The sequence below is a fragment of the Chrysemys picta genome, chromosome 10, assembly GCF_011386835.1.
Source record: "Chrysemys picta bellii isolate R12L10 chromosome 10, ASM1138683v2, whole genome shotgun sequence".
Taxonomy (NCBI): domain Eukaryota; kingdom Metazoa; phylum Chordata; order Testudines; family Emydidae; genus Chrysemys; species Chrysemys picta.
In genome coordinates this window covers 56,727,863-56,749,604 of record NC_088800.1, presented here as the reverse complement: position 1 = coordinate 56,749,604, position 21,742 = coordinate 56,727,863, and the positions used below count along the sequence as shown (strand labels likewise).

The 21,742-nt window shown below is 42.2% G+C and overlaps 2 protein-coding genes across 20 annotated transcripts in view; one reads left to right on the top strand and one right to left on the bottom strand.

Annotated features, from left to right (window-relative positions):
- MPG (N-methylpurine DNA glycosylase) overlaps positions 1-21,742 on the top strand; it is a 61,782-nt gene that overhangs the window by 4,796 nt on the left and 35,244 nt on the right. For 9 of the 16 annotated variants that reach the window (XR_010591148.1, XR_010591147.1, XR_010591146.1 and 6 more), the window contains 3 exons: positions 1,976-2,108; positions 9,662-9,895; positions 13,290-13,494. Coding sequence is in view for 5 of the 16 variants with exons in the window: in XM_065559880.1 (XP_065415952.1) it covers positions 2,049-2,108; positions 9,662-9,895; positions 13,290-13,494 (499 nt within the window). In the remaining 11 variants the exon portion in view is untranslated. Of the gene's footprint in view, positions 1-1,975; positions 2,109-9,661; positions 9,896-13,289; positions 13,495-21,742 lie in introns of those variants that run through there. The other 7 variants (XR_010591150.1, XR_010591149.1, XR_010591155.1 and 4 more) reach the window with 2 other exon arrangements.
- Positions 20,017-21,742, bottom strand: part of NPRL3 (NPR3 like, GATOR1 complex subunit) — a 154,714-nt gene continuing 152,988 nt past the window's right edge. For all 4 annotated transcript variants that reach the window (XR_010591144.1, XR_010591143.1, XR_010591142.1 and 1 more), the window contains one exon: positions 20,017-21,068. The gene's annotated coding sequence lies outside the window, so the exon portion shown is untranslated. The remainder of the gene's footprint in view (positions 21,069-21,742) is intronic.

The window sequence follows — 21,742 nt, the reverse complement described above, 5'->3', positions numbered from 1 at the left end:
CAAAGTTGCCATGCAGTCCAGATTGCTCTGCTGGGGTGACATGTCTTCATCCTTATTTACAACCCAACATTTTTTGTGTCATCTGCAACATTTATCAGATCATTGGATTTTATATTGTCTTCCAGATGGTTGATAAAGATATTCAGTATCATTGTAATGAAAGCTGATCCTCTTGGGTCCCCACTAGAAACCCCCAGCTTAATGATGAGTCTCTATTAGCAATGACGTTTTGAGATCTCGGATAGTTTCTAATCCATTTACTATGTGCTATATTGATTTCTGAATGATACTATTTTAATTAACATCTCATGAGGTAAAAGTCTTGCAAAAGTCCAAAGCATATTGTGTCAACACTTTAAAAATCAAGCTTATTTGACAGGACCTATTTTCTGTAAAAAAGCATCTCATCAGGCATTAATTCTACCATCCTTTTATTCTTTATTGATTGAGCCTTGTATTAGCCATTCCATTATTTTACCCAGGATCAGTGTCAGTCTGGCCTATAATTACCTATATGATCCCATTTACTCTTTTTAAATATTGGCACCACTTTTCCTTCTTTCCAGTCCTCTGGAACTTCCCAAGTATGACAAGATTTATTAAATATTAATATCAGTGCTCCAGAGATGTCCTTGGCCTACTCTTTTAAAACAGGTGCCAATTATCCTGATTTGCCATTCTAAAAATATTTCTTTTGTTGAGTCTGTTTAGTGTCCTTCTTAGTTATTGTTGGCACTGAAAGGATTTCACTATCATGTGATACCAATATATCATCCAGCTTCTTTCCAAATTAAGAACAGAAATGTTGATTGAACACACTTGTCTTGTCTGCATCATTAATGATGTAATCACCATCTCCATGCATCATGGACCCATATATTGTTAGTATTTCTTTTGTTTCTAATAGTTGAAAAAAAACCCCACTTCTGATTGGTCTTAACATTATTGGCTATAGATTGTGTGAAGTAAATATTATATTAAATGTTCAGGATAGAAAGAAATACAGTTTCCTCATTTCCTGAGCACCATCCAGGCTGTGCACTGAGTAAGGCTGTCCAGTGCGGGGAAAACAGTATGTGATTATGTAAATAAAGAATGTATAATGCATATGCACAATGGGGCACATTAAGATTGCACAGATACTTACATTCTGCCATTTCCTAACTTTTGAGTTGATTTATTAACCTAAATAACCTTCATTTAACATAGTTATTTTTGTACATAAAAATGTAAATAGATTGGCCAGGAATTCAGTTATATAGATAGGGTATTGAATGCCATACAGTCTCTGGGGTAGATGGTGTAATGACACAGCTAATGCCTGGAGGACCACCTGCTGTGGAGAAATGCGACCTGCATGAGATCTCCTAGAAATAGTATATACTTTGTCTTCGGGGAGGGGAAGGAAGAAGCCTGGTTCCAAGGCCTATCAGAAATGGGATGCAAGTTTATTTTGGAAAATAGAGACTGCTCACAAGGAGAGACTAGAAACTAGGCCACTCTGCTATGGAAGGGACTATCTTTTGCTGGAATGTCAGTGGTGCCTCACACACTTAAGCTTTCCTCATGCCCACGTGGGTCTGTGCTCTGCTAGCCTCCTAAGTACCGTAGTTTTGGGGATCTGTGCTGTCACCTCAACTTAGTTTTTTCCTTTCTTTAGGTTAGAAGTCATGACCCTCACTCCCTTTCTCCGTTCCCTAGACATCTTTCTAAATGATAATTGATATCAGTTCTGTTGATTAAAATCTCAGGATGTTGAGCTGGGTGACATTTGTTGTCAGTTTTAGTCTTAACTTCTGTTTATTTTTCACGTTTAATATGTAATTTTGGCATTTCAGGTATGTGCTATGTGTTTGAATGTTGAAAAGAGCCTGGAATGGCTTCAGTCAAAAAAAAACAACTGTGTGTAGATTTTGAAGCTGTGAATTTTCATCAGTTCTCCTCTTCCCCCTTAATCTTCGCCTGTTCTTTGCAGTGGGATAAATGTTTTATTTCAAAACAACTAAGATGTCTGGTCAGCTGTTGCATCACATGTGGCAGCCAGATGGATGGGAACATACCGGGAGTTCTGTCTTACAGGAAACGAACATCCCCAGCAGTCACTAAAAGTGGGTGTAACCTTCATTCATTTTGCCAGACTTTTAAAGTATTGGTAGGAGTGTAGGAGTAAACCCACAATCAAGGTCTTTTATTTACCCAAAAAAAAAAAAAAAAAAAAGAGACTAAATAGTTCACTTACAGATTATAGTTATAATTGGCTAGCCTCTGCCTCCACTCCCTTCTTGGGAGCAGGGACTGGGATAATCTCTGATGACAGGACAGAGCAGACAGTGTCCCAGTTGCTATGCTGGAATGCTGTACAAGGTTGGGATGTCACACTGTAGGGTGCGGTGGAGGCTGGACACTACACTCTATGCCAAAAGTCCAGGAGATGGCTCATCTGAGGGGAGGGACTTGACAGCTGACAGGCTTGGCATCTGCTTCTGGAGAGCCACATGTAAAAGACAGACCTGCTTTACTTTCCTCTGTCTGCAGCACTCAAGAAGAGCCTCTCCGCTTGAATAAGTGATCTGTCTGTTTCACCTTCCTAGGGTGGAGTTTGGTTGAGACAGGAGAGGAAGAGGGAGGGGAATTTACCTTTACCTTGTGCAGCATTCCAGCATAGTGATTGGTACTCTGTGCTGTCCTGTCCAGATGTCATTAGAGATCAACTCAGCCTGTGTTTCAGACAGCCAGTCCCCTGCCACATCCAGATTTCTGTCTGCCTACTTGCTAGAATTGTTGCTTTAAATTTTCTGTACCTCCTGACTGCTGTAGGATTGGCAAGAGTCCTAATGGTAACCGTACTGTGGGGATCTTTACCTCTCAACTTGTCTCCTCCTGCTATAGCGCTAGGGCACCCTGCTGTGACCTGGCTGGCAAAGAAATGTTAGCAGAAGCCTCCTCTCTCTCTGGAGAGCTGTGAGAGGGAGAGGCAGGTCTAGCTGTTGCATAGAGGAGCTGAGATACTGCCTGACCCCTCAGGTCCTGGGCTATAGGTGAGAGCCTGATTTTGTATGTTAGGTGGGAAAGAGGGTGATTGATTTTGCTTGAGCAGCTGAATCCATGATGGGAGAGGAACATAAGGAGGGCCATAGTGGGTAAGACCAATGGTCCTTCTAGCCCAGTATCCCATCTTCGAGCAGCAGCCACTGCCAGGTGGTTCAAAGGGACTGAACAGAGCAATTACTGAGTGATCCATCCCTTGTTATCCAGTCCCAGCTTCTCTCAGTCAGAGGCTTAGGGACATCTGGGGAACGGGGTTGGGTCCCTGGCCATCTGGGCTAATAGCCATTGGTGGACCTATCTTCCATGAACTTATCCAATTCCTTTTTGAACCCAGTTTTATTTTTGGCCTTCACAGCATCCCTTGGCAACGAGTTCCACAGGTTGACTGTATGTTGAGTGAAGTACTTTCTTTTGTTTGTTTTAAACCTGCTGCCTGTTAATTTCATTGGATGACCCCTGTTTCTTATGTTATGTGAAGGGATAAATAACACTTCCCTATTCACTTTTTCCACATGGTTCGTGATTTTATATACCTCTATCATACCGCCCCTTAGTCATCTCTTTTCCAAGCTGAAAATTCTCTGTCTTTTTAATCTCTTCTTGTATAACAGCTCTTCCATATTCCTGATCATTTTTGTTGCCCTTCTCTGTGCCTGTTCCAATTCTAATATATTTCTGCAGAGACAGGGTGCCCAGAACTGCATGCAGTATTCAAGAGATGGATTTACATAGTGATATTGTGATGTTTTCTGTCTTATCTGTCCATTTCCTAATGGTTCCTAACATTTGGTTAGCTTTTTTGACTGCTGCTGCACATTGAGTGGATGTTTTCAGAGCACTATCCACAATGACGCCAAGATCTTTCTTGAGTGGTGATAGCTAATTTAGTCCCCATCATTTTGTATGTATAGTTGGGATTATGTTTTCCCATGTGCATTACTTTGCATTTATCAACATTGAATTTCACCTGCCATTTAATTGTCTGGTCATTCAGTTTTGTGAGATCCCTTGTAACTTTTCACAGTCTGCTTTGGATTTAACTATCTTGAGTAATTCAGTATCCTCTGCAAATTTTGGCATTTCACTGTTTAATCTGTTTTCTAGATCTTTTATGAATGTGTTGACCAGCACTGGTCCCAGTATAGCTCCTTGGGGGATCACACTATTTACTTCTCTTCATTGTGAAAACTGACCATTTATTTCTACCCTTTGTTTCCTGTCTTTTAACCAGTTACTGATCCATGAGTGGACTTTCCCTCTTATCCCATGACTGCTTACTTTGTTTAAGAGCTTTTGGTGTGGGACCTTGCCAGAGTCTTCCTAAAAGTCCAAGTACACTATATCCACTGGATCACTCTTGTCCACATGTTTGTTGACCCCTCAAAGATTTCTAATAGATCCGTGAGGCATGATTTTTCCTTTACAAAACCATATTGACTCTTCCCCAACATATTGTGTTAATTTATGTGTCTGATAATTCTATTCTTTACTATAGTTTCAATCAATTTGCCTGGTATTAAAGTTAGGCTTACTGGCCTGTAATTGCCAGGATCGTGTCTGGAGCCTTTTTAAAAATTTGAAGTTACATTAGCTATCCTCCCATCATCTTGCACAGAGACTGATTTAAGCGATAGGTTACATACCACAGTTAATAGTTTTGCAGTTTCATATTTGAATTCCTTCAGAACTGTTGGGTAAATTTGTTCCAAAACCATCTCTATTGAAACCTCAATCTGGGACTGTTTCTCAGAGTTGTCACCTAAAAAGAATGCCTCCGGTGTGGGACTCTCCCTCACATGCTCTGCAGTGAAGACCAATGCAAATAATTCAAGTAGCTTCTCCACAATGGCCTTGTCTTCCTTGAGCACTTCTTTAGCTTCTCGGTTGTCCAGTGGCCCCACTGATTGTTTGGCAGGCTTCTTGTTTCTGATTACTTAATTTTTTTGTTGTTGCTGTTAGTTTGTGTGTCTTTTGCTAGTTGCTCTTCAAATTGGTTTTTGGCCTGCCTAATTATAGTTTTACATTTGACTTGCTAGAGTTTATGCCCCTTTCTATTTTCCTCAGTAGGATTTGACTTCCTATTTTTAAAGGATTCCTTTTTGCCTCTAACCACCTGCTTTACTCTGTTGTTTAGGCAGCGTGGCATTTATTTGGTCCTCTTATTATTTTTTTATTAGGGGTTATACATTTAATTTGTGCCTCTATTATGGTATTTTTAAAAAGTTTCCATGCAGCTGGCAGGCATTTCACTCTTGTGACCTTTTCCATTTCACTAACTTCCTTGTTTTTGTGTAGTTGCCCTTTTTGAAATTATATGCTACTGTGTTGAGCTTCTTTGGTATCCCTATCCTCCTCCCCCCCAAGAATGTTAAATTTAATTACATTATGGTTGCTATCACTTATCAGTTCAGCTATATTCACCTCTTGGACCAGATCCTGTGTGCCCCTTAGGACCGAATCAAGAATTGCCTTTCCCCTTGTGGGGTTCACGACTAGCTGCTCCAAGAAGCAGTCATTAATGGTGTCTAGACATTTTATCTCTGCATCCTGTCCTGATATGTATCTAGTCAATGTAGGGATAGTTGAAATCCCCCATTATTTTTGAGTTTTCTATTTTTGTAGCCTTTCTAATCTCCCTGAGCATTTCACAATCACCATCCTAGTCAGGTGGTTGGTAATATATTCCTACCGTTATACACTTATTCAGTCATGGAATTTATGTCCATAGAGGTTCCATGGTAAAGTTAGAATCGGTTAACGTTTTCATTATATTTGACTCTATGCTTTCTTTCATATGTAGTGCTACTCCCCCGCCAGCACAATCTACTCTGTCATTCCTACGTATTCTATATCCTATTATTACCAGGTCCATTGATTATCCTAATTCCACCAAGTTTCTGTGATGCCTAGTATATCAATATCCGCATTTAATACCAGGCACTCAAGTTCACCCATCTTAGTATTTAGACTTCTGGCATTTGTATACAAGCACTTATAAAATTTGTCAATATTTAGTTGTCTGCATTCATGTGATGTAGTTGACTGGAACTCTTTTTAATTTGATTGTTTCTCTTCAAAGCCTACAGGTACTTTATAAACTTCTGTCCTTTCCTTTTTACTAGGATATGGAGAATCCCTGTTAAATAAATCCTTCCCTAAGGGATGTCTCTGTCTGAAATGTGCGCTCCTTCACATCTGTTGGTTTTCCCCCAGCGTTTAGTTTAAAAACTCCTCTACAAACTTTTTAATTTTACCTGCCAGCAATCTGGTTCCATTTTGGTTTAGATGGACCCCATCCTTCCTGTATAGGCTCCTCCTTTCCCAAAAGGTTCCTCCATTCCTAATAAACCTAAATCCCTTTTCCCAACACCACTGTCTCAGCCACCCATTGAAATGCTGCATTTCTGCCCGTCTAACTGGCTCTGCGTGTGGAGCTAGAAACATTTCAGAGAATGCTACCATGGAGGTCCTGGACTTGAATCTCTTGCCAGAACTGCACATAAGTCTGTCTATCTGTCTTGAGAGATCTGCAACCTTCGTATCTGGCAAGCAATTTGCTATGTGTTTCTCCTGGTTATCAGAAGCCTGGGCAGTTGGGGACCTCCCCTTGGAGCCATCTGCTTCTCCGGAAGCAGCGAGAGCAGCAGCAGGTTTTTAACCATTTCATGTTTGGTCTCTACTAAAGGCACATACAGGAGTGGGCAAGAAGCCTGCTCTAGCTGCTGCAGTCTGCACTAGTGAGGCACTGCCATGTGAAGTGGCTGAAAGGAATCTTCTGGTTCTGTAGTCGGTGAAGACCTTCATGCCTTCTCCTCCTTTGTAAATACTCTGGCAGGAACTGCCTAAGAATGCACTCTGGTTAGAATAACTAGAGAAGGCTGGGTGTGCCTGAGCAGCAGCAGTGTGTGTTCAGAACTTGGGCTGCATGGGGCATGTCAAGTGCTGAGCAGCATCAAAACCTTTTATATATGTGCTATTGACCTGTCTGTCATTACAGCTGAAAGCATGCTAAATATCTTCTTATGTATAGCACAGCAGCCCCTGTGAAGAGCGACCCCAGCACACTCTCTGGGGTCAGTGTGCTGTCATTTACCCCTTGATTCTTTTTGTTCTCTCTTCTCCCAGCTTGGACTCTGCAATTTCGTAACTGATCTTTTTTCAGCATCTTCAACAATTTGTAATTAACTTGACTTCTTGCAGTAAAATCTGTGTTAGAAACACATTGAAACACTGTTTAATTCTCATTTGCTACTCTCAGGCTTGGTCCACACTGGGGCGGGGGATCGATCTAGGAAATGCAACTTCAGCTACGAGAATAGCGTAGCTGAAGTCGACGTTTCCTAGATCGAATTAAGTTTACTTACTGCGGATCCACGCAGTGCAGGCAAGCTCCCCCGTCGACAGCGCTTCCTCCTCTCGGCGAGCAGGAGTTCCACAGTCGACGGGGGAGCGCTTCTGGGATCGATTTATCGCGTCCAGATGAGACGCGATAAATCGATCCCAGAAGATCGATCTACCCGCCGAATCAGGCGGGTAGTGTGGACCTAGTCTTAGAGTGGTGGGTAGCTTGCCTTTTACAGGTTTTAGGGTTTTTCAAAGGCACATAACACACAGAGCTAGAATTTTCTTGTTTAGATTATTTAATATATACATGCAAATGAAAAACCCTACTTTGACTACAATCCCTGGAGTCGCCTACAGACTCGCATTAGAGAAGATGGTGTCCTTTATTTGCCAAACAATTGCTTGGTAACTGATGGACTTGGAGTGACCTGACACGTATTCTAGTCTGTGTTCAATGCATGTTTCCCCGCAGTACATAGGCACCAACAAGCAGAAAGATAAAGGGAAGGAGTGTTTTTTTTTTTTTTTCTTTTTTCCAAGGCCTCTTAAACAGGATCAACATTCCATTAATCCCTTTTCTTTATAGATGCAGTACACAGGCGCAATCAAATACTTGTTTATAACAACCAATTCACATAAGACAAGTTTGCCATAGTGTTTTCCTGGCCATTGAGTATTCGAGCATCCTTGGCTGCCATTTGCTTCAGTGAGAGTTGAGGGTGCTGAGTGCCTTGCTGGATTAGCCCATAGATTTCTAGGAGAAGAGCAGAGATATACTCCCCAAAGGTGCTAAAACTGTGGTAACAGTGTACTGAAATGTTTACATGACACACATGCAATTTTTATGAATTACTTTAATTTGAAAGACAATAGATGCTGAATGATTCCGAGCCTCTTTCTGATCTTGCATTCCACAAGAGCAGCGGTTGCCAAATGAGTTAATGCACCATGCAGATTGGTCATATTTTCAGCATGTCTTTATGTATGGCTAGTGAACTGGAAGTTCCAGTTAACCTTTCAGGGCAGTAACTCCAGCACGTTTTGAATGGGAGTCATTCCTTTGATTGAACTTTAGAGGTCAATGTGACGTCCAGAAGTGTTCCTCCTCACATACCCGCTGCCCTGTGTGTTTGAATGGGGACACTCATTTGCAGGTGTGCCATGTATGTGAGGCTAATGCAGTGACCTCAAGTGGGATTTTTAAAGATTCCCACAAATATAAATGAAGGCTGTGATTTAGAGTTTAGCATGCAGCTGGCCTTTCCACTTAAGTCTCTAGCATCATTGGATAATTGCACTTAAGGATTGTTTTACTTCTCAACTTAGGTATTTAGAAAAAAAACTAATCAAACAGGCTGTCTCTGTGCTGTGTTTGGGCAATTTCCTGCTATGCACCCTAACATGTACTTTAATGGATCCTTCTGGAGCAGAAAGTGGTGCTACAGGAAATAGTGTTGGTGATTCAGTAGGTGGCACTATTTTATCTGAGTCAGTACTGAACTGGTCCTAGGGACACTGTGCTGCTGGAGGGGCCATCGGTCAAGAGAGACACAAAATGTCGGTACAAATGGCTTTTAGCAGCAATGGCATTTTTAGAAGTATATAGGTGTTCTTGCCACAGATCAGTGTAGGCAATTACATTCTTATTATGTAATTCTTTCCTCTGCAGTTTCAGTTGGTACAGGATTCTTCTTCACTTCCTGTTGAGCAGTGTTGCTTGGTACATGGCAAGCATTCATCTAGAGGTGGCTGCATTTCAGAGAATGGTGAAGTGTACATAAATCTGTGCTTTGTGTATGTTCAGAGCCTTTTCTGCTCACTTTGCTGTCTGAACTGTTTGTTTCTCTTTGCTGCTGTGAGTCCTACTGAGCCGGGACAGGTCTTGAAATGGCTCTTAGAGTCTTCTTTGGCTTGTGTATCACTTAACAGAATTGCATAATCTTTGTTACAGGTTGCTTTTAGGGCTGGCAATTAGAAATTTATTGTTACTTGTAAATTTATCAGATTTTATTTGATTTAAATTCCTTAAAAACTGTGGAGCCCTGTGCTGCTTTTTTACAAACACTTGTCAGAGCAGAGGCCAACTTTGCATTGCCTGACTTAGCTGCCTATAAGTGTGTAACCTGGTTGTAGACTGTGTCTAGTTTGTCCAATAAATTAGAGCTTTTGTAATCATTTGGATAAAAGGATCTGGGTAAAAGCTCACCATCATGGAAATTCGTTCCTGTAAATACATACAAAGAGCTTATTTCATTTTTTTAAATGACAGTTTTCCAGAATGATGCCAAGAAAAAGAAGGCGGTTAACTCCATTAAATGCTGTCCAAAGTAAACCCAGCTTCTCTCCAGCTGACACCTCTGGGAGCCTGACAGTTGTTCTTGATGGGAATTCCTCTCCAGTAAGCAGCAAATACTTCAGTGAAGAGAAGAGGACATCTTCCCGGCTAGGGACAGACTTTTTCAACCAATCCTGCATCAGCCTGGCTAAATCATTTCTTGGACAGGTAATTGACACAAGGACTCATGTCCATGCCAACAGGTTCACTTTGTGGTACAGCACACACCAACAACATAAGTTGTTGGACCATAATCGCATCCTTTTACTGAGTTTTAATTCCAAAGCTCTATGCTGTTACAGGAACTATTGATTAACTCTTGTTCTTGGTGAAATCATTGGGACTTTCGGGAACAGGCTTGGGCCCATTTTGGTTGCATGAGCAGAACCAGTCTCTTATCAGATCAATTTTCTATTGCATTTTGCATTAAGCTTATCTTGAAACTTTATTTTTTTTTAATCCGGTTTACTCACTGAAATGGGATTGGTGACTGATCCAGGGCCATTATTCTTGTAACAGGTATTCCTGTATGTTGGCTTTGTATTTTCTTTGGCTGGGTGGTCTAGTGGATAGGTTACTGGACCGGGACTCAGGAAACCTGAGTTCTATTCCCTGCTCTACCTTGCTGGGTAATCTTGGGTCAGTTATTTGGGATAGCTCAGTGGTTTGACCATTGGCCTGCTAAACCCAGGGTTGGGAGTTTAATCCTTGAGGGGGCCATTTAGGGAACTGGGGTAAAATCTGTCTGGGGATTGGTCCTGCTTTGAGCAGGGGGTTGGACTAGATGACCTCCTGAGGTCCCTTCCAACCCTAATATTCTATGATTTCCCTTCCTGTGTCTCAGTTTCTGTATTTGTGAAACGGGGATAGTGCTTCTGGCCTTCTTTGTAAAGCGCTGTGAGATCTATGGATGAATAGTAGTTTATAAGGGCTATGGATTATTATTATTATGCTATAATATGTTGGAATAGTTACTTCTCTCTGAAAACCCAATCTACCTCTCTAGACTTCGTGCCTTCTTTCCTGCTGCCTTGTTTGCTTGGGCAGCCTCTCACTTAATATACACCAAGCTCTATCCTCTTAGGAGGCAAATATTGCTTCTTTCTTGACTGCAGCTGAATCAGCATGGGTCGATCCTACAGAAAAGACAAGGTGCATGATTTCACCCTTCCTTGTACACTTCTTAACTATGTTCCATCGGGGATCCCTTTGCACTAGAACACAATGTGTTTTGTTGGCAGGCCGTGGGTGTTACAGGGGTGGGGCTGTTGGATCTTTGACTATGCACATCCATTAGACATTCTCTGCCTACCCGTAGGCGGGGAGCCACAGGAGCCCTGAGGCTGTGATAGCAGCTGCATAGTATCTTCACAGCCTTTCCACCCCCCCTCCTCCCCAGGGACAAGAAATCCTGATTACATAGTTCAGTTAAATGAGTTGTGTACTTTAGCCAGGAATTAGCCCTTAAATCTGTAAAACCCCACCCACACACTCTTGAAGCACTCCAAAGGTCTCAAACTTGTGCGTTCCTGCTCTGTATTGTCCTGTGTTGTGCCTGCTATCCCTCTTGGAATTTTGTTTTAAAAAGTTGTCATGGAAATGTTTCTGTCAGTCTTAGATTTGATAAAAGTTTTGGATTTTGTCTTACCAAACCTAAATTTTGGATCATACTTGGCCTGACAGTAACTCTCTTTAAAATGCATTTGGTCATATTAGTATGCACCGTCAATAGGACACAGAAACCTAAACAGAATAGAATACATCGTAGGATATTTTGCATATGTACTAGTGAATGAGGATAGTTAAGGGCATTTGCTTATTTTTCCACTAGGAGAAACCCTTGTCTTTATTCTACTTCAGTGAATTGTTTTTGCTTTAATGGAGGACAAAATACAGACGGAGTTTACTAATGGTCAGTGGAAGAGAGATGTGTGTCTTGAGTGGCTTCCTTTGTGCACATTTGGGGTAGCTGAGAAATCGAGGAAATGGCTGTGTGAATCTTAAAACCACAATTCGATCCTCAGCATTTTTTCTGTTAAAAAGAGAAAGTCAGCCATGTGTGTCTGATGCTTTTGGAGCATAAAAGCTGACTGTCATTATTCACAGATCGTGACTTCAGACTGGCCAAAAAATTAGTATGCCTCTGAAGCCTCTCTGTGCATATTTCATGACTGAAAATGGTAATCTCAGTAATTTCTCTGATACCGTTGAGAACTCGAGAGTTGTTAAAAACAAATTCTAAAATGCAACAGTTGTAGTGTTTGATGCAGACTTCTGGCAAATCCATTACTGGATCAGGCCAACAATTGCTTTAGCAATCCAGTGCAAGCATCTGGCAGGAATTAAGCTCTCTGCTTCGTGAGGGTCATTCCAAAACCACTTGTTTTTAAATATGGGAGTGCAGAATGTAGAATAATTAAACAGAGAGTTTGTGCCCAAATGAGGCTACGTTGAAGTATTTCATAAACACATTAAATAAAACAAGATGTCTGGAAACAACATTAGGTCAAACCACAAAAAACAGTGTGTATGGATTTTGCTTAAGTTTTATTTCTCTCTTTCTCTGGTTTTAAAATTATTTTCACCATTCTCTATTTCTCCACCTACATTTAATTATTTACCTAAGTGCCAGCAGCAGGGAGCCTGTTTCAATAGCGAAGTTTTGTCAGGATGTTGCCCAGAGTCTCTCCGCTGCATGTTATGTACTGTGGAAACTACAAAAGCATTATTAATACCCTGATTATGATTACGTGCCCAGCTGGGGACCAGGACTTGGTACTAGTCTTGGTAAGACTGTGTCCAATAAGGAAGTTATTTCATCATATTTGTTGTCATATTTTCCTCTGAATTAAATAATACGCATGTAATGATGTGCTAAAGTTGTGATTTAGAGTCAGTGTCAGTGACTTAACAGGTGGCACTCTTTGCTTCAGCCAATAAACATGTTGGATGGAACAAGAAACAAGTGGGTAGGCTGGAAAAAATGACCTTATTTTATGCTGTAACACCATAAATTTGTACTGCATGATACAGTCACATTGAGAAAAATGGAACTTTTGTTCCCTCCAGCATTTTGATAGGTAAGTGTCTGGATCCTTGGACTGAGGTGTGGCACCGGATGGGAGCTGGAAGAGCTCACATTGGTTTGCAGAGTATTCTATGGGAGATGATGGAGAAGCACCCATTATGCTGTGTGATAATCCATGACTCTTTACATTTCTGTACTTCTCATGCTTTTTCCTGTGACCAAGGCTGTGTCTATGCTCCAGGGACTATTCTGCCATAGTTATGTTGACGTAGCTGTGCCAGCAGAGCCTTGTAGTGTAAGTGCAGCCTACACCAATGGAAGGGATTTTTCACTTGTTGTAGGAACACTGTTAGCTAACACACAGTTAGCTTCTGTCAACATAGCTGCGCCTACATTGAGGGTTAGGTCGGCATAGTTGCATGGGTCAGGGGGTTGAGTTTTCTTCACACCGCTGACTGATGTAGCTACGTTGACCTAACTAAAGGGTTCCCTACCTTGGAACTCACTAACACACACTTTTGACCTGTCTTTCAGATTTTAGTTCATAAACTTCCCGATGGCAGAGAACTCCGGGGAAAGATTGTGGAAACTGAAGCATATCTGGGTGGGGAAGATGCAGCTTCCCATTCAAAGGGAGGGAAACAAACTGCAAGAAATACAGCAATGTTCATGAAACCGGGAACCTTGTACGTGTACCAGATCTATGGGATTTATTTCTGCATGAATGTTTCCAGCCAGGGTAAGTGGGGACTCAAGAGTTATAATGATTATGGCATGAGGTGCTTCCATAGTGCAGATATTCATACTTGCCATGTCTCAGACATTTATGAGCTTCATACAGATTCTTAGTCTGCAAAGACAGTTGCTACCACCACCTTTGCCTCCCCTCATGACTTAGGGTCCTGTGGCACCTTTAAGACTAACAGAAGTATTGGAGCATAAGCTTTCGTGGGTGAATGCCCACTTCATCAGACGCAAGTGGGCATTCACCCACGAAAGCTTAAGCTCCAATACTTCTGTTAGTCTTAAAGGTGCCACAGGACCCTCTGTTGCTTTTTACAGATTCAGACTAACACGGCTACCCCTCTGACACTTGACACTCATGACTTAGTGTTTCTGCCCATGGACCTCTAGCTAAAAACAACCCCGGAAGACTTGGCCCTCTTTAAATTTAATGTTGCCATTGTCAACTAGTGAGTATTACACACACGTTGTAGGCAGGGCCTGTCTCTGACCACGTGTATGTACTGGATTTAGCACAATGGGGACCCGATCTCAGATGAGGCCTCTAGGCAGTACTGGAATACATATAATAAGATTTGAGTCTCTAAGGTAGAATCTGTATTTGCCAAACTTTTCTTAGGATGAATTTTAAAAAATTCTCAGTGTTGTTATCCTGAGATGCTGCCTCATATGTGCAAACTTTGTGCTAGACAACACTGATGGTGGTTTTTGGTAAATTTGTTTACACTCTTTCAAGGACACAATGTAGCCTGATCTATAGATTATGTATTAATTATATTGATTGATTAAGAATTCTCCGTTATCACTTTGAGGGTTGACAGGTTCTTGTCCCAAGGTCAGGCTCAGTATTATTAAAATTACTATATATTTGGGAACCGCGATGTGCACAATTGCAACACTCGCACTATAGGAACTCTTCTATCACCTGGATCACCTGGATCGATCGGTCTTCAGCTGTTCTTAAGACTGCGCCGATCACAACACGTCTGCCATTCTTCTTGCACTCTTGCCTTTCTTCTCCATGTTCGTCCGAGACGTTTAACAATGTCATCTTCCCATCTTCTTGGAGGCCGACTGGGTGGTCTTTTCTGTTCTTGCGGGTACCACCCAGCAATGATTGCGGTCCACCTATTGTCTGTGAACCGTGCTGTGTGGCCCACCCATCGCATCTTATTATATCTGCTTTCCACGACAATATCTTTCACACCGGTGCGTTCTCTGATCATTTCATTTGGGATCCATAAGGGAAATTCCCAACATGGCTTGTTCCATTGCCCTTCAGCCACCAACAGCCACTGCTCTTCTCTCTTCGTCAGTGCCCACGTTTCACTGCCATACAGCATGGTTGGCAGCACTGTTGAATTGAAGATATTTGTATGTGTGGTCTTGTTGATTTTTCCTTTGAGGACGTCCTTGATGGAATTAAATGCATACCATCCTGCCAGAATCCTTCGCGAGAGCTCTCTGTTCAGATCTTGGCGCATATTAACTTCTTGGCCCAAATATATGCACTGTTCCACTTCTTCGATTTCTTCTCCTGTTATCGTTATTTGGGCTTTTTGTAAGATGTCTGATCGCATGTATTTCATTTTCAGGCCGACCTGACTGCTTTTCTTGTCAAGTCTTCGTAGCATGTTCTGCAGTTGGTTGGTGCTTTCGGCAATTAGTACGATGTTGTCCGTGAATCTGAGATGAGATAATCGTTCTCCGTTTATGTTGACACCACTCCTCCAATTGATCTTGTTCATAACCATTTTGAGGCAGGCGGTGAATAATTTCAGTGAAATCATATCTCCTTGCTTTATGCCTTTCTCGATTGGGATGCGGAGGGGAGTTTTGAGGAGAGTAATGTCTGTTGTACATCCAGTATTCTCTTCCTGCAACAAACTGATGTACTGCGTCTTAATGCCCTGCTCTGTGAGCGCCTTTAATAATGTGTTAAACTCGATGCTATCAAAGGCCTTTTCACAGTCGACGAAAGCAATGCACAGCAGGAGTTTGTATTCCCTCGCTCTTTCTAGGAGCTGACTAAGGGTAAATATATGGTCAATCGTGCTAAAATTTCTTCGAAACCCTGCCTGCTCTCTCAGCTGTTGTTCATCCAGACTCTGCGAGAGTTGGTTTGTTATCACCTTTGTAAAGAGCTTGTAGATGTGAGAGAGCAGGCATATAGGGCGGTAGTTCTTAAGATTTTCTCAATTGCCCTTCTTGTGCAACAAGATGGTATTCGACTTCTTCCAGCTTGATGGTATTTTTCCTCCTTCAAGATATTGACTGAATCTTAAAGCGAGGGCCTTCCAAAGTTTTTCGCCTCCTGCAGAAATAATTTCTGACGTTATTCCAGCTTTGCCTGGAGCTTTTCCCTTCTTCATCTGGTGTAGTGCGCTTCAGACTTCGCTGACGATTATTGGGAGAATGCGTTCTTGTGACTCTTGGAGCGTTGGAAGAGGGACGTTGATTCTTGATTTGCACAGTTCTGTATAGAAGTCCTTGCAGACCTTCTCCATCCCTGCTGTGTCGATTACTCTCTCTCCGTCCTTGTTCTTCAATGCTGTTACGCTCAGTCTATACTGTGTCAGTTCCTGCTTGCATGTCTTGAGGCTCTTGCATAATTCAGCTGTTTTGAGGAGCTTTTCTTTCCGGAAGTTCTCAAAGTCATCCTTCAGTTTTCGCCGTATAAGCTTGCACAGAATGGAGTACTTGAGGTTGTTATCTGAGCTCCTTTTCATGTTTCTCCGCTTCTCCAACAAGCTTTTTCGTTTCATTCGAGATTCTTCCCTTCGCCTACTTCAGCTTTCCAATTTCAGCCGCTTTTATGCAACGTCTCAGCTTGTCAGCAAAGATGCTATAGTCCTCATCACACTTTTCCGTCTGGGTCCAGTCAAACCCAGAAATCACTTTCTTCAGCTTTGCTTCATCGAATGTCTTCGGCCGCTGTTTCCTTTTTGCCATCTGTAACGCCTTCTTTTCCACCGCTTTGTCGAAAATCAACTTCGCTCTAAGCAGGTGATGGTCACTGCTGGTGTTGAAAGGCTGCACCACAGAGACGTCTTGAATGATGCGCCTGTTATCGACTAAAATATAGTCGATTTCATTCTTGCTCTTCACGTTTGGCACGATCCACGTCCACCTTGTTGTGGTCTTTTTGTACCAGGTGTTTGCCACGTACAGTTCTTTAGTAGCGATGGCAGAAACGAGCCTTTCTCCTCTTTCATTCCTTTTGCTACTGCCATATCTCCCTATGAACTTTTCACCAGCTTTCCCTCGCCCAACCTTGGCATTAAAATCTCCCAGTGTGACAGTGTAAGTGGACTTTTGCGTGAGGGCTCTTTCAAGCTCTCAGTAGAATTCTTCCACTTCTTCGTCCTCACTTGCACTTGTGGGAGTGTAGGCCTGGATGACCTTAAGGGTAGCTTTTGACTCCATCTGAAGATGCAACACACCAATACATGATGATATTAGCTGGCATGGTATGACTTTCAAAGACCAATCCTTACTGATGATAAATCCGACTCCTCCAACATTTCTAGTTCCATCTCCCTTTCTGAGCCTCACAGTGCTTCTATCCTTCCAGTTGACTTCCAACTCCTTCTTTCGTCGGGTTTTGCTGACACCAAGGCTATCGCATCTTATCCTTTTCTTCTCCGCCGTCAGATGGTTTAACATTTCTTCCCTTGCCAGCGACCTACAATTGTAAGTACCCACAGCTAGGGTTGTCCTTTTCCATGTTAGCCTAGCACTTGACATTTTTAGCAGCCTCTCGTCACACAATTTCTGCTCCACCACCGTAGAACAGTTCGATAACGTGCAGGGAACTAAAACCCATTTACTCATGTTGTTTTAGCTGTTAACTTCAAGCCATCCCACTGGCTAGGCGGGCAGGCAGAACTCTTCTACATTTACAATAATTTATTAATACATTTAGCACAGTCACAAACACTCTAACTGAGGTAGATAGAGAGAATACAGAATGTACATCTGAATATCCATATATTCACATCATCCCTTGCAGAACAACCTGAAATGTTAGCCATCATCTTCCTCATCACCATCACCTTCCTCATCATCACCAGTGGCCATTATTCTGGCACCTCCCAAGGGCTACATCTCTCTCTCTCCTCCCACACACAGGCTGGGATACAGCTTTTATAATATGTTACACTAACGCCACTATGTCTAATGCAGTGGGGTTTCTCCCCTCTTCCTTATTTGTATTTCCTCACCTACCAAAGTTGGCGTGTCATTCTCTTATAGGTTAGCATATTAATGATCTCAACTTATTATCATGTAGGTCAATCCGTTGCCATGGCACTCTTGTGGTCAGATATTTGTGGACGTTCTATCCAAAAGCTGGTGTTAGTTCATGTTCCTGTGGTTGGCTGATGTCATTATGGACAAAATTCCCCCTCTCACTCTTAGTTTCAGTTCCCCAAAATTTAGGGGTGACCATTAGGTCATTGATCTGTGCCAAAGTTCCTAGGCCTCAAGTCTTATGCTAACTGCTGAAGCCAATGTCTTACAGGATACAGGCTTGTAGGTTCCTTATATTTACTGCTGAATATAGGCAGAATATAATGAAGGCAAGGCAATGAAGATAATAGAATATCAGGGTTGGAAGGGACCTCAGGAGGTCATCTAGTCCCAACCCCCTGCTCAAAGCAGGACCAATCTCCAGACAGATTTTTGCCCCAGATTCCTAAATGGCTCCCTCAAGGATTGAGCTCACAACCCTGGGTTTTATCAGGCCAATGCTCAAACCACTGAGCTATCCCTCCCCCCCAAGGCAGGTTAGCCGTATGGGCTATAACAAGTCCTCATATCTGGTGGAATGATGGGAAAATTTGGTGTCTCCTGCCCAAATCATGAGGGATTGCCGCTGTTGGAAAAGGACTGTGAAATTTCAGAGTCTGTGCCTTGATTTACCTTAAAAGAAAACTCTGTTATTTTTGAAGAACTTCAAACTTGTTTCATTGTTATTGTTGTTTTTAAAGATAATTAAACTCTCAGTCTTCTAAACAATTTATGCACACAAAGAAAAATTAATAAGGCATCTGAAAGCTGCTCGTTTGGGAAGAATCACTACAGATTGAAGTAAACTTCCTGCACTGTGATGATAATATTAGGAAGCCCTCATCAGGGGAGCTGGGACTGCAGTTGGTGTGAAGGACTTCAAGTTATATTGAAACTTATCTGAAAATATCCTTCCAAGCATGCCACTGTCTTATTCACTGACTTTCCTTCAGTCCTACTTTCTCATTTCCTGCACAGTTTGCTTGGAATAAAGTTATGGGTTACTAAAGACATCCTAATATTGCAATAGGTTATTCTTAGAGGAACTATTTATTTTATTTTGGAATTTTCAGATGATATTTTTAATGGTTTTGCATCTGTGCAAAGGAGGTATTTAAAAAAAAAAAAAAAAACACTTGGCATTTTCCTAAGTAGGAAGCAAATGTTTGTAGTACAAGTGACCATGAATCTCCAAATGTCAGTCTTTGGAGCCCAGCCAGTCAGTGTCAGGTTAAAACCATAGGGAAGAACTAGTATATCTCCCATGGCTGTCCCAGGAGGAATCTTGTGTTCCTGAATGGAGGAGTCTGGATTGTGTTGGACCAGCACATGTGAATTTCATTAAGCTGTCTCGGTCGAATCTGTCCAGATAATAAAAAGCAGATAGCTTCCTCTGCTGGGTTGGGGATTATACAGCTTGAAATATTGTAAATAATAATCTTCTGTTAAAAAAACAACAACAATCTTTTGTGTTTAAATTGAGTCCCTTGACATGATAGAAATTGGCTCTGTCAGCAGCTTTTCCTCAGATACCTGTGTTCAGCTTATTAGAAGGGCTGATCTCTGTGTGTGGTCTGTTCATATATTCACTGGGTTGTTTTTGTTTTAAGTAGCCCTACAGGAGATTTGTCCCTTGTGGGCTGCTCTTCCATTGTACGTCTGAGTCTTGTATTGGAGCTGAGAGCGTCAGGTAGGTTGGTGAAGCATTTATACAGCTACATGTCAGGACAGGTAAAGACTAGCTAGGCAGAGTCTGTTGATACAGATTGCCTTGCCCTTGTAGTAGCTTCCAAGGACCTGTCTACATTTAGGAAATCTGTCCCCTTGGAACTACACTGATGTCATTGTGCTGTGGCAGACATCCAGCATTGGTGCAGAAATAGCTGCGATTCTTTTTTGGGGTATCCAGAGCTGAGAGTCATTGTTACCCCCCCTTGCCTCCGTGAGAGAGAGACTTGTTTGTGCTAAACACTGTGTCAGGTCCCTGACACCCCCAGTCTGTTAGTCACCCAAACAAATTCCTCAGGCCTCTACCAGCCCCTGCTTTGCCTTGCAAGTTAACACTGGATGTACCCCAGTCCCTGAGCTCCTCTGAGCATCAGCCCCTGTCACTGGATGCTCTCAGTAATTACCAGATTTGCTATTCCCAAAGGAACAGTATATATACACGGCTTCGTTGGTACAGCTTAGGATCAGGGTTTGTAGGACACCATAGCACACAGATGTATTTATAGTGAAACAACTGTAAGTTTATTGTCAGAGATAAAGATTTAAGAGATACTGAGAAAGGATAATGGAAACAGAAATGGTTACATGTAAAACAAAAGGTATAACACGGTCCTTAGAGCCTACGTTTACCTTTAACGGGCTGAAATCCTTGTCTAAAGCAAGGTCTCACCTAAAGTGTCTCACCTAAAGCTTCTACCTAGTTTCACCAACCTACATGGCTAGGATCCACCATTCATGAATGCAAAAGGCGCTGTCCTTTTTGCTCCCTCGGTGATGGACAACCAAAATATCTGTCTTGACCCCCAGTTACAGACCAGTAAAAGTTGGAAACGCCCTCCATTTGTTCTTCAGTGTGCCGACCCTCATGGGGACTTCTCAGCCTCATGTTGACTTGGAATGCAAATGTAGCTACTATGTGTTTGGCTTACAATGCTTAATTTACATCAGAGACAGGGATAGGTGAATGGATATAGATAGTTTGTCTGGCAGAAAACCTGTTTGTCAACTTTACCTTTTTAAATAGTTTAAAACATATTTTAGTAGGTACACATAACTGCTTACACACCATCTGTATGTACAGCTTTCATCACTTATGGCCAGTGTGTCACCAGCTTTCATTTGATACCTTACAAGTCATTATTTATAGATAAATACCATGAAAGCAATGTGTTAACAGTAGTGAGTTTGTCAGGCCTGATAGGAGTTGCCGACAGAGTAGTGAATCCTTTGCCAGTTGGCACCGCTGGGCTTCTGTATTGCAGCAGCTCAATCCAGTAATTTACCAAAGGGAGCAGGACTGGCGTAATACCCACTTCTTCAAGTGCTGCTCCTTACATGTGTATTCCACAAGTGGGTACACACACACACCATGCGCCTGAGATTTCTAGCAAGTAGTGTCCGTTGGTCCGTGCCTGTTTAGTAGTTCTTGTGCTCTGAACTAAGGGTATAAGTGTTGGTGGGATTTATGCCTCTTCAGTTCCTTCTTACTGCCATGTGGCCTGAGTCAGAATCCTCTATGTCCACAGATTTCTCCGGACTTCTGCTTCAAACCTGTAAATATATAGTATAGTTAGGGTATGTCTACACTAAAAACACTACAGCAGCACAGCTGCAGTGCAGATCCTTACTACAGTGACAGGGGAGTTCTTCCATCTCAGTAGTAAATTCACCTCTCTGAGATGCGGTAACCATCTTCCATCAACCTAGAGGAATCTATATGGGGCTTAGGTCAGCTTAATTACATTGCAGAGTGTGAAATTTTTCACACCCCTGAGTGATGTAGTTAAGGGACCTAACTTTGTAGTGTAGACCAACCCTTAGTTTCTCCCTGCCTCATGGAGTCACTCCCTATGGACAAAGATTAGGCCCAGAATCCAAGGTTTAAGAACTGTGTCTCCTGTGCCTATTCCTTCTCTGTGAGCCATGAGCATCCACACTGCGTCTGTTGTCTGGGAGAAGTGCATATCTCAGCTAAGGGCAATATTTGCTGTTCATTTCCCCCTCAAACCTGTGAGGCACAAGAGCTGCGGCTAAGAAAACATCCTATGGAGAAGGCTATGAGACCTCAGTCTGATCCAGGCCACGGAGACTCCTCCATACATCAGCCTCAACTGACGAGCAGCATGCCTCCGAGCACGAGATAGGGAGCAGAAGCCAGAGCTGTAAGCCTAAGAAGTCATCATCTAGGACTTCTGATGAGAGTAAGGGGTGCTCCTGTAAGCATA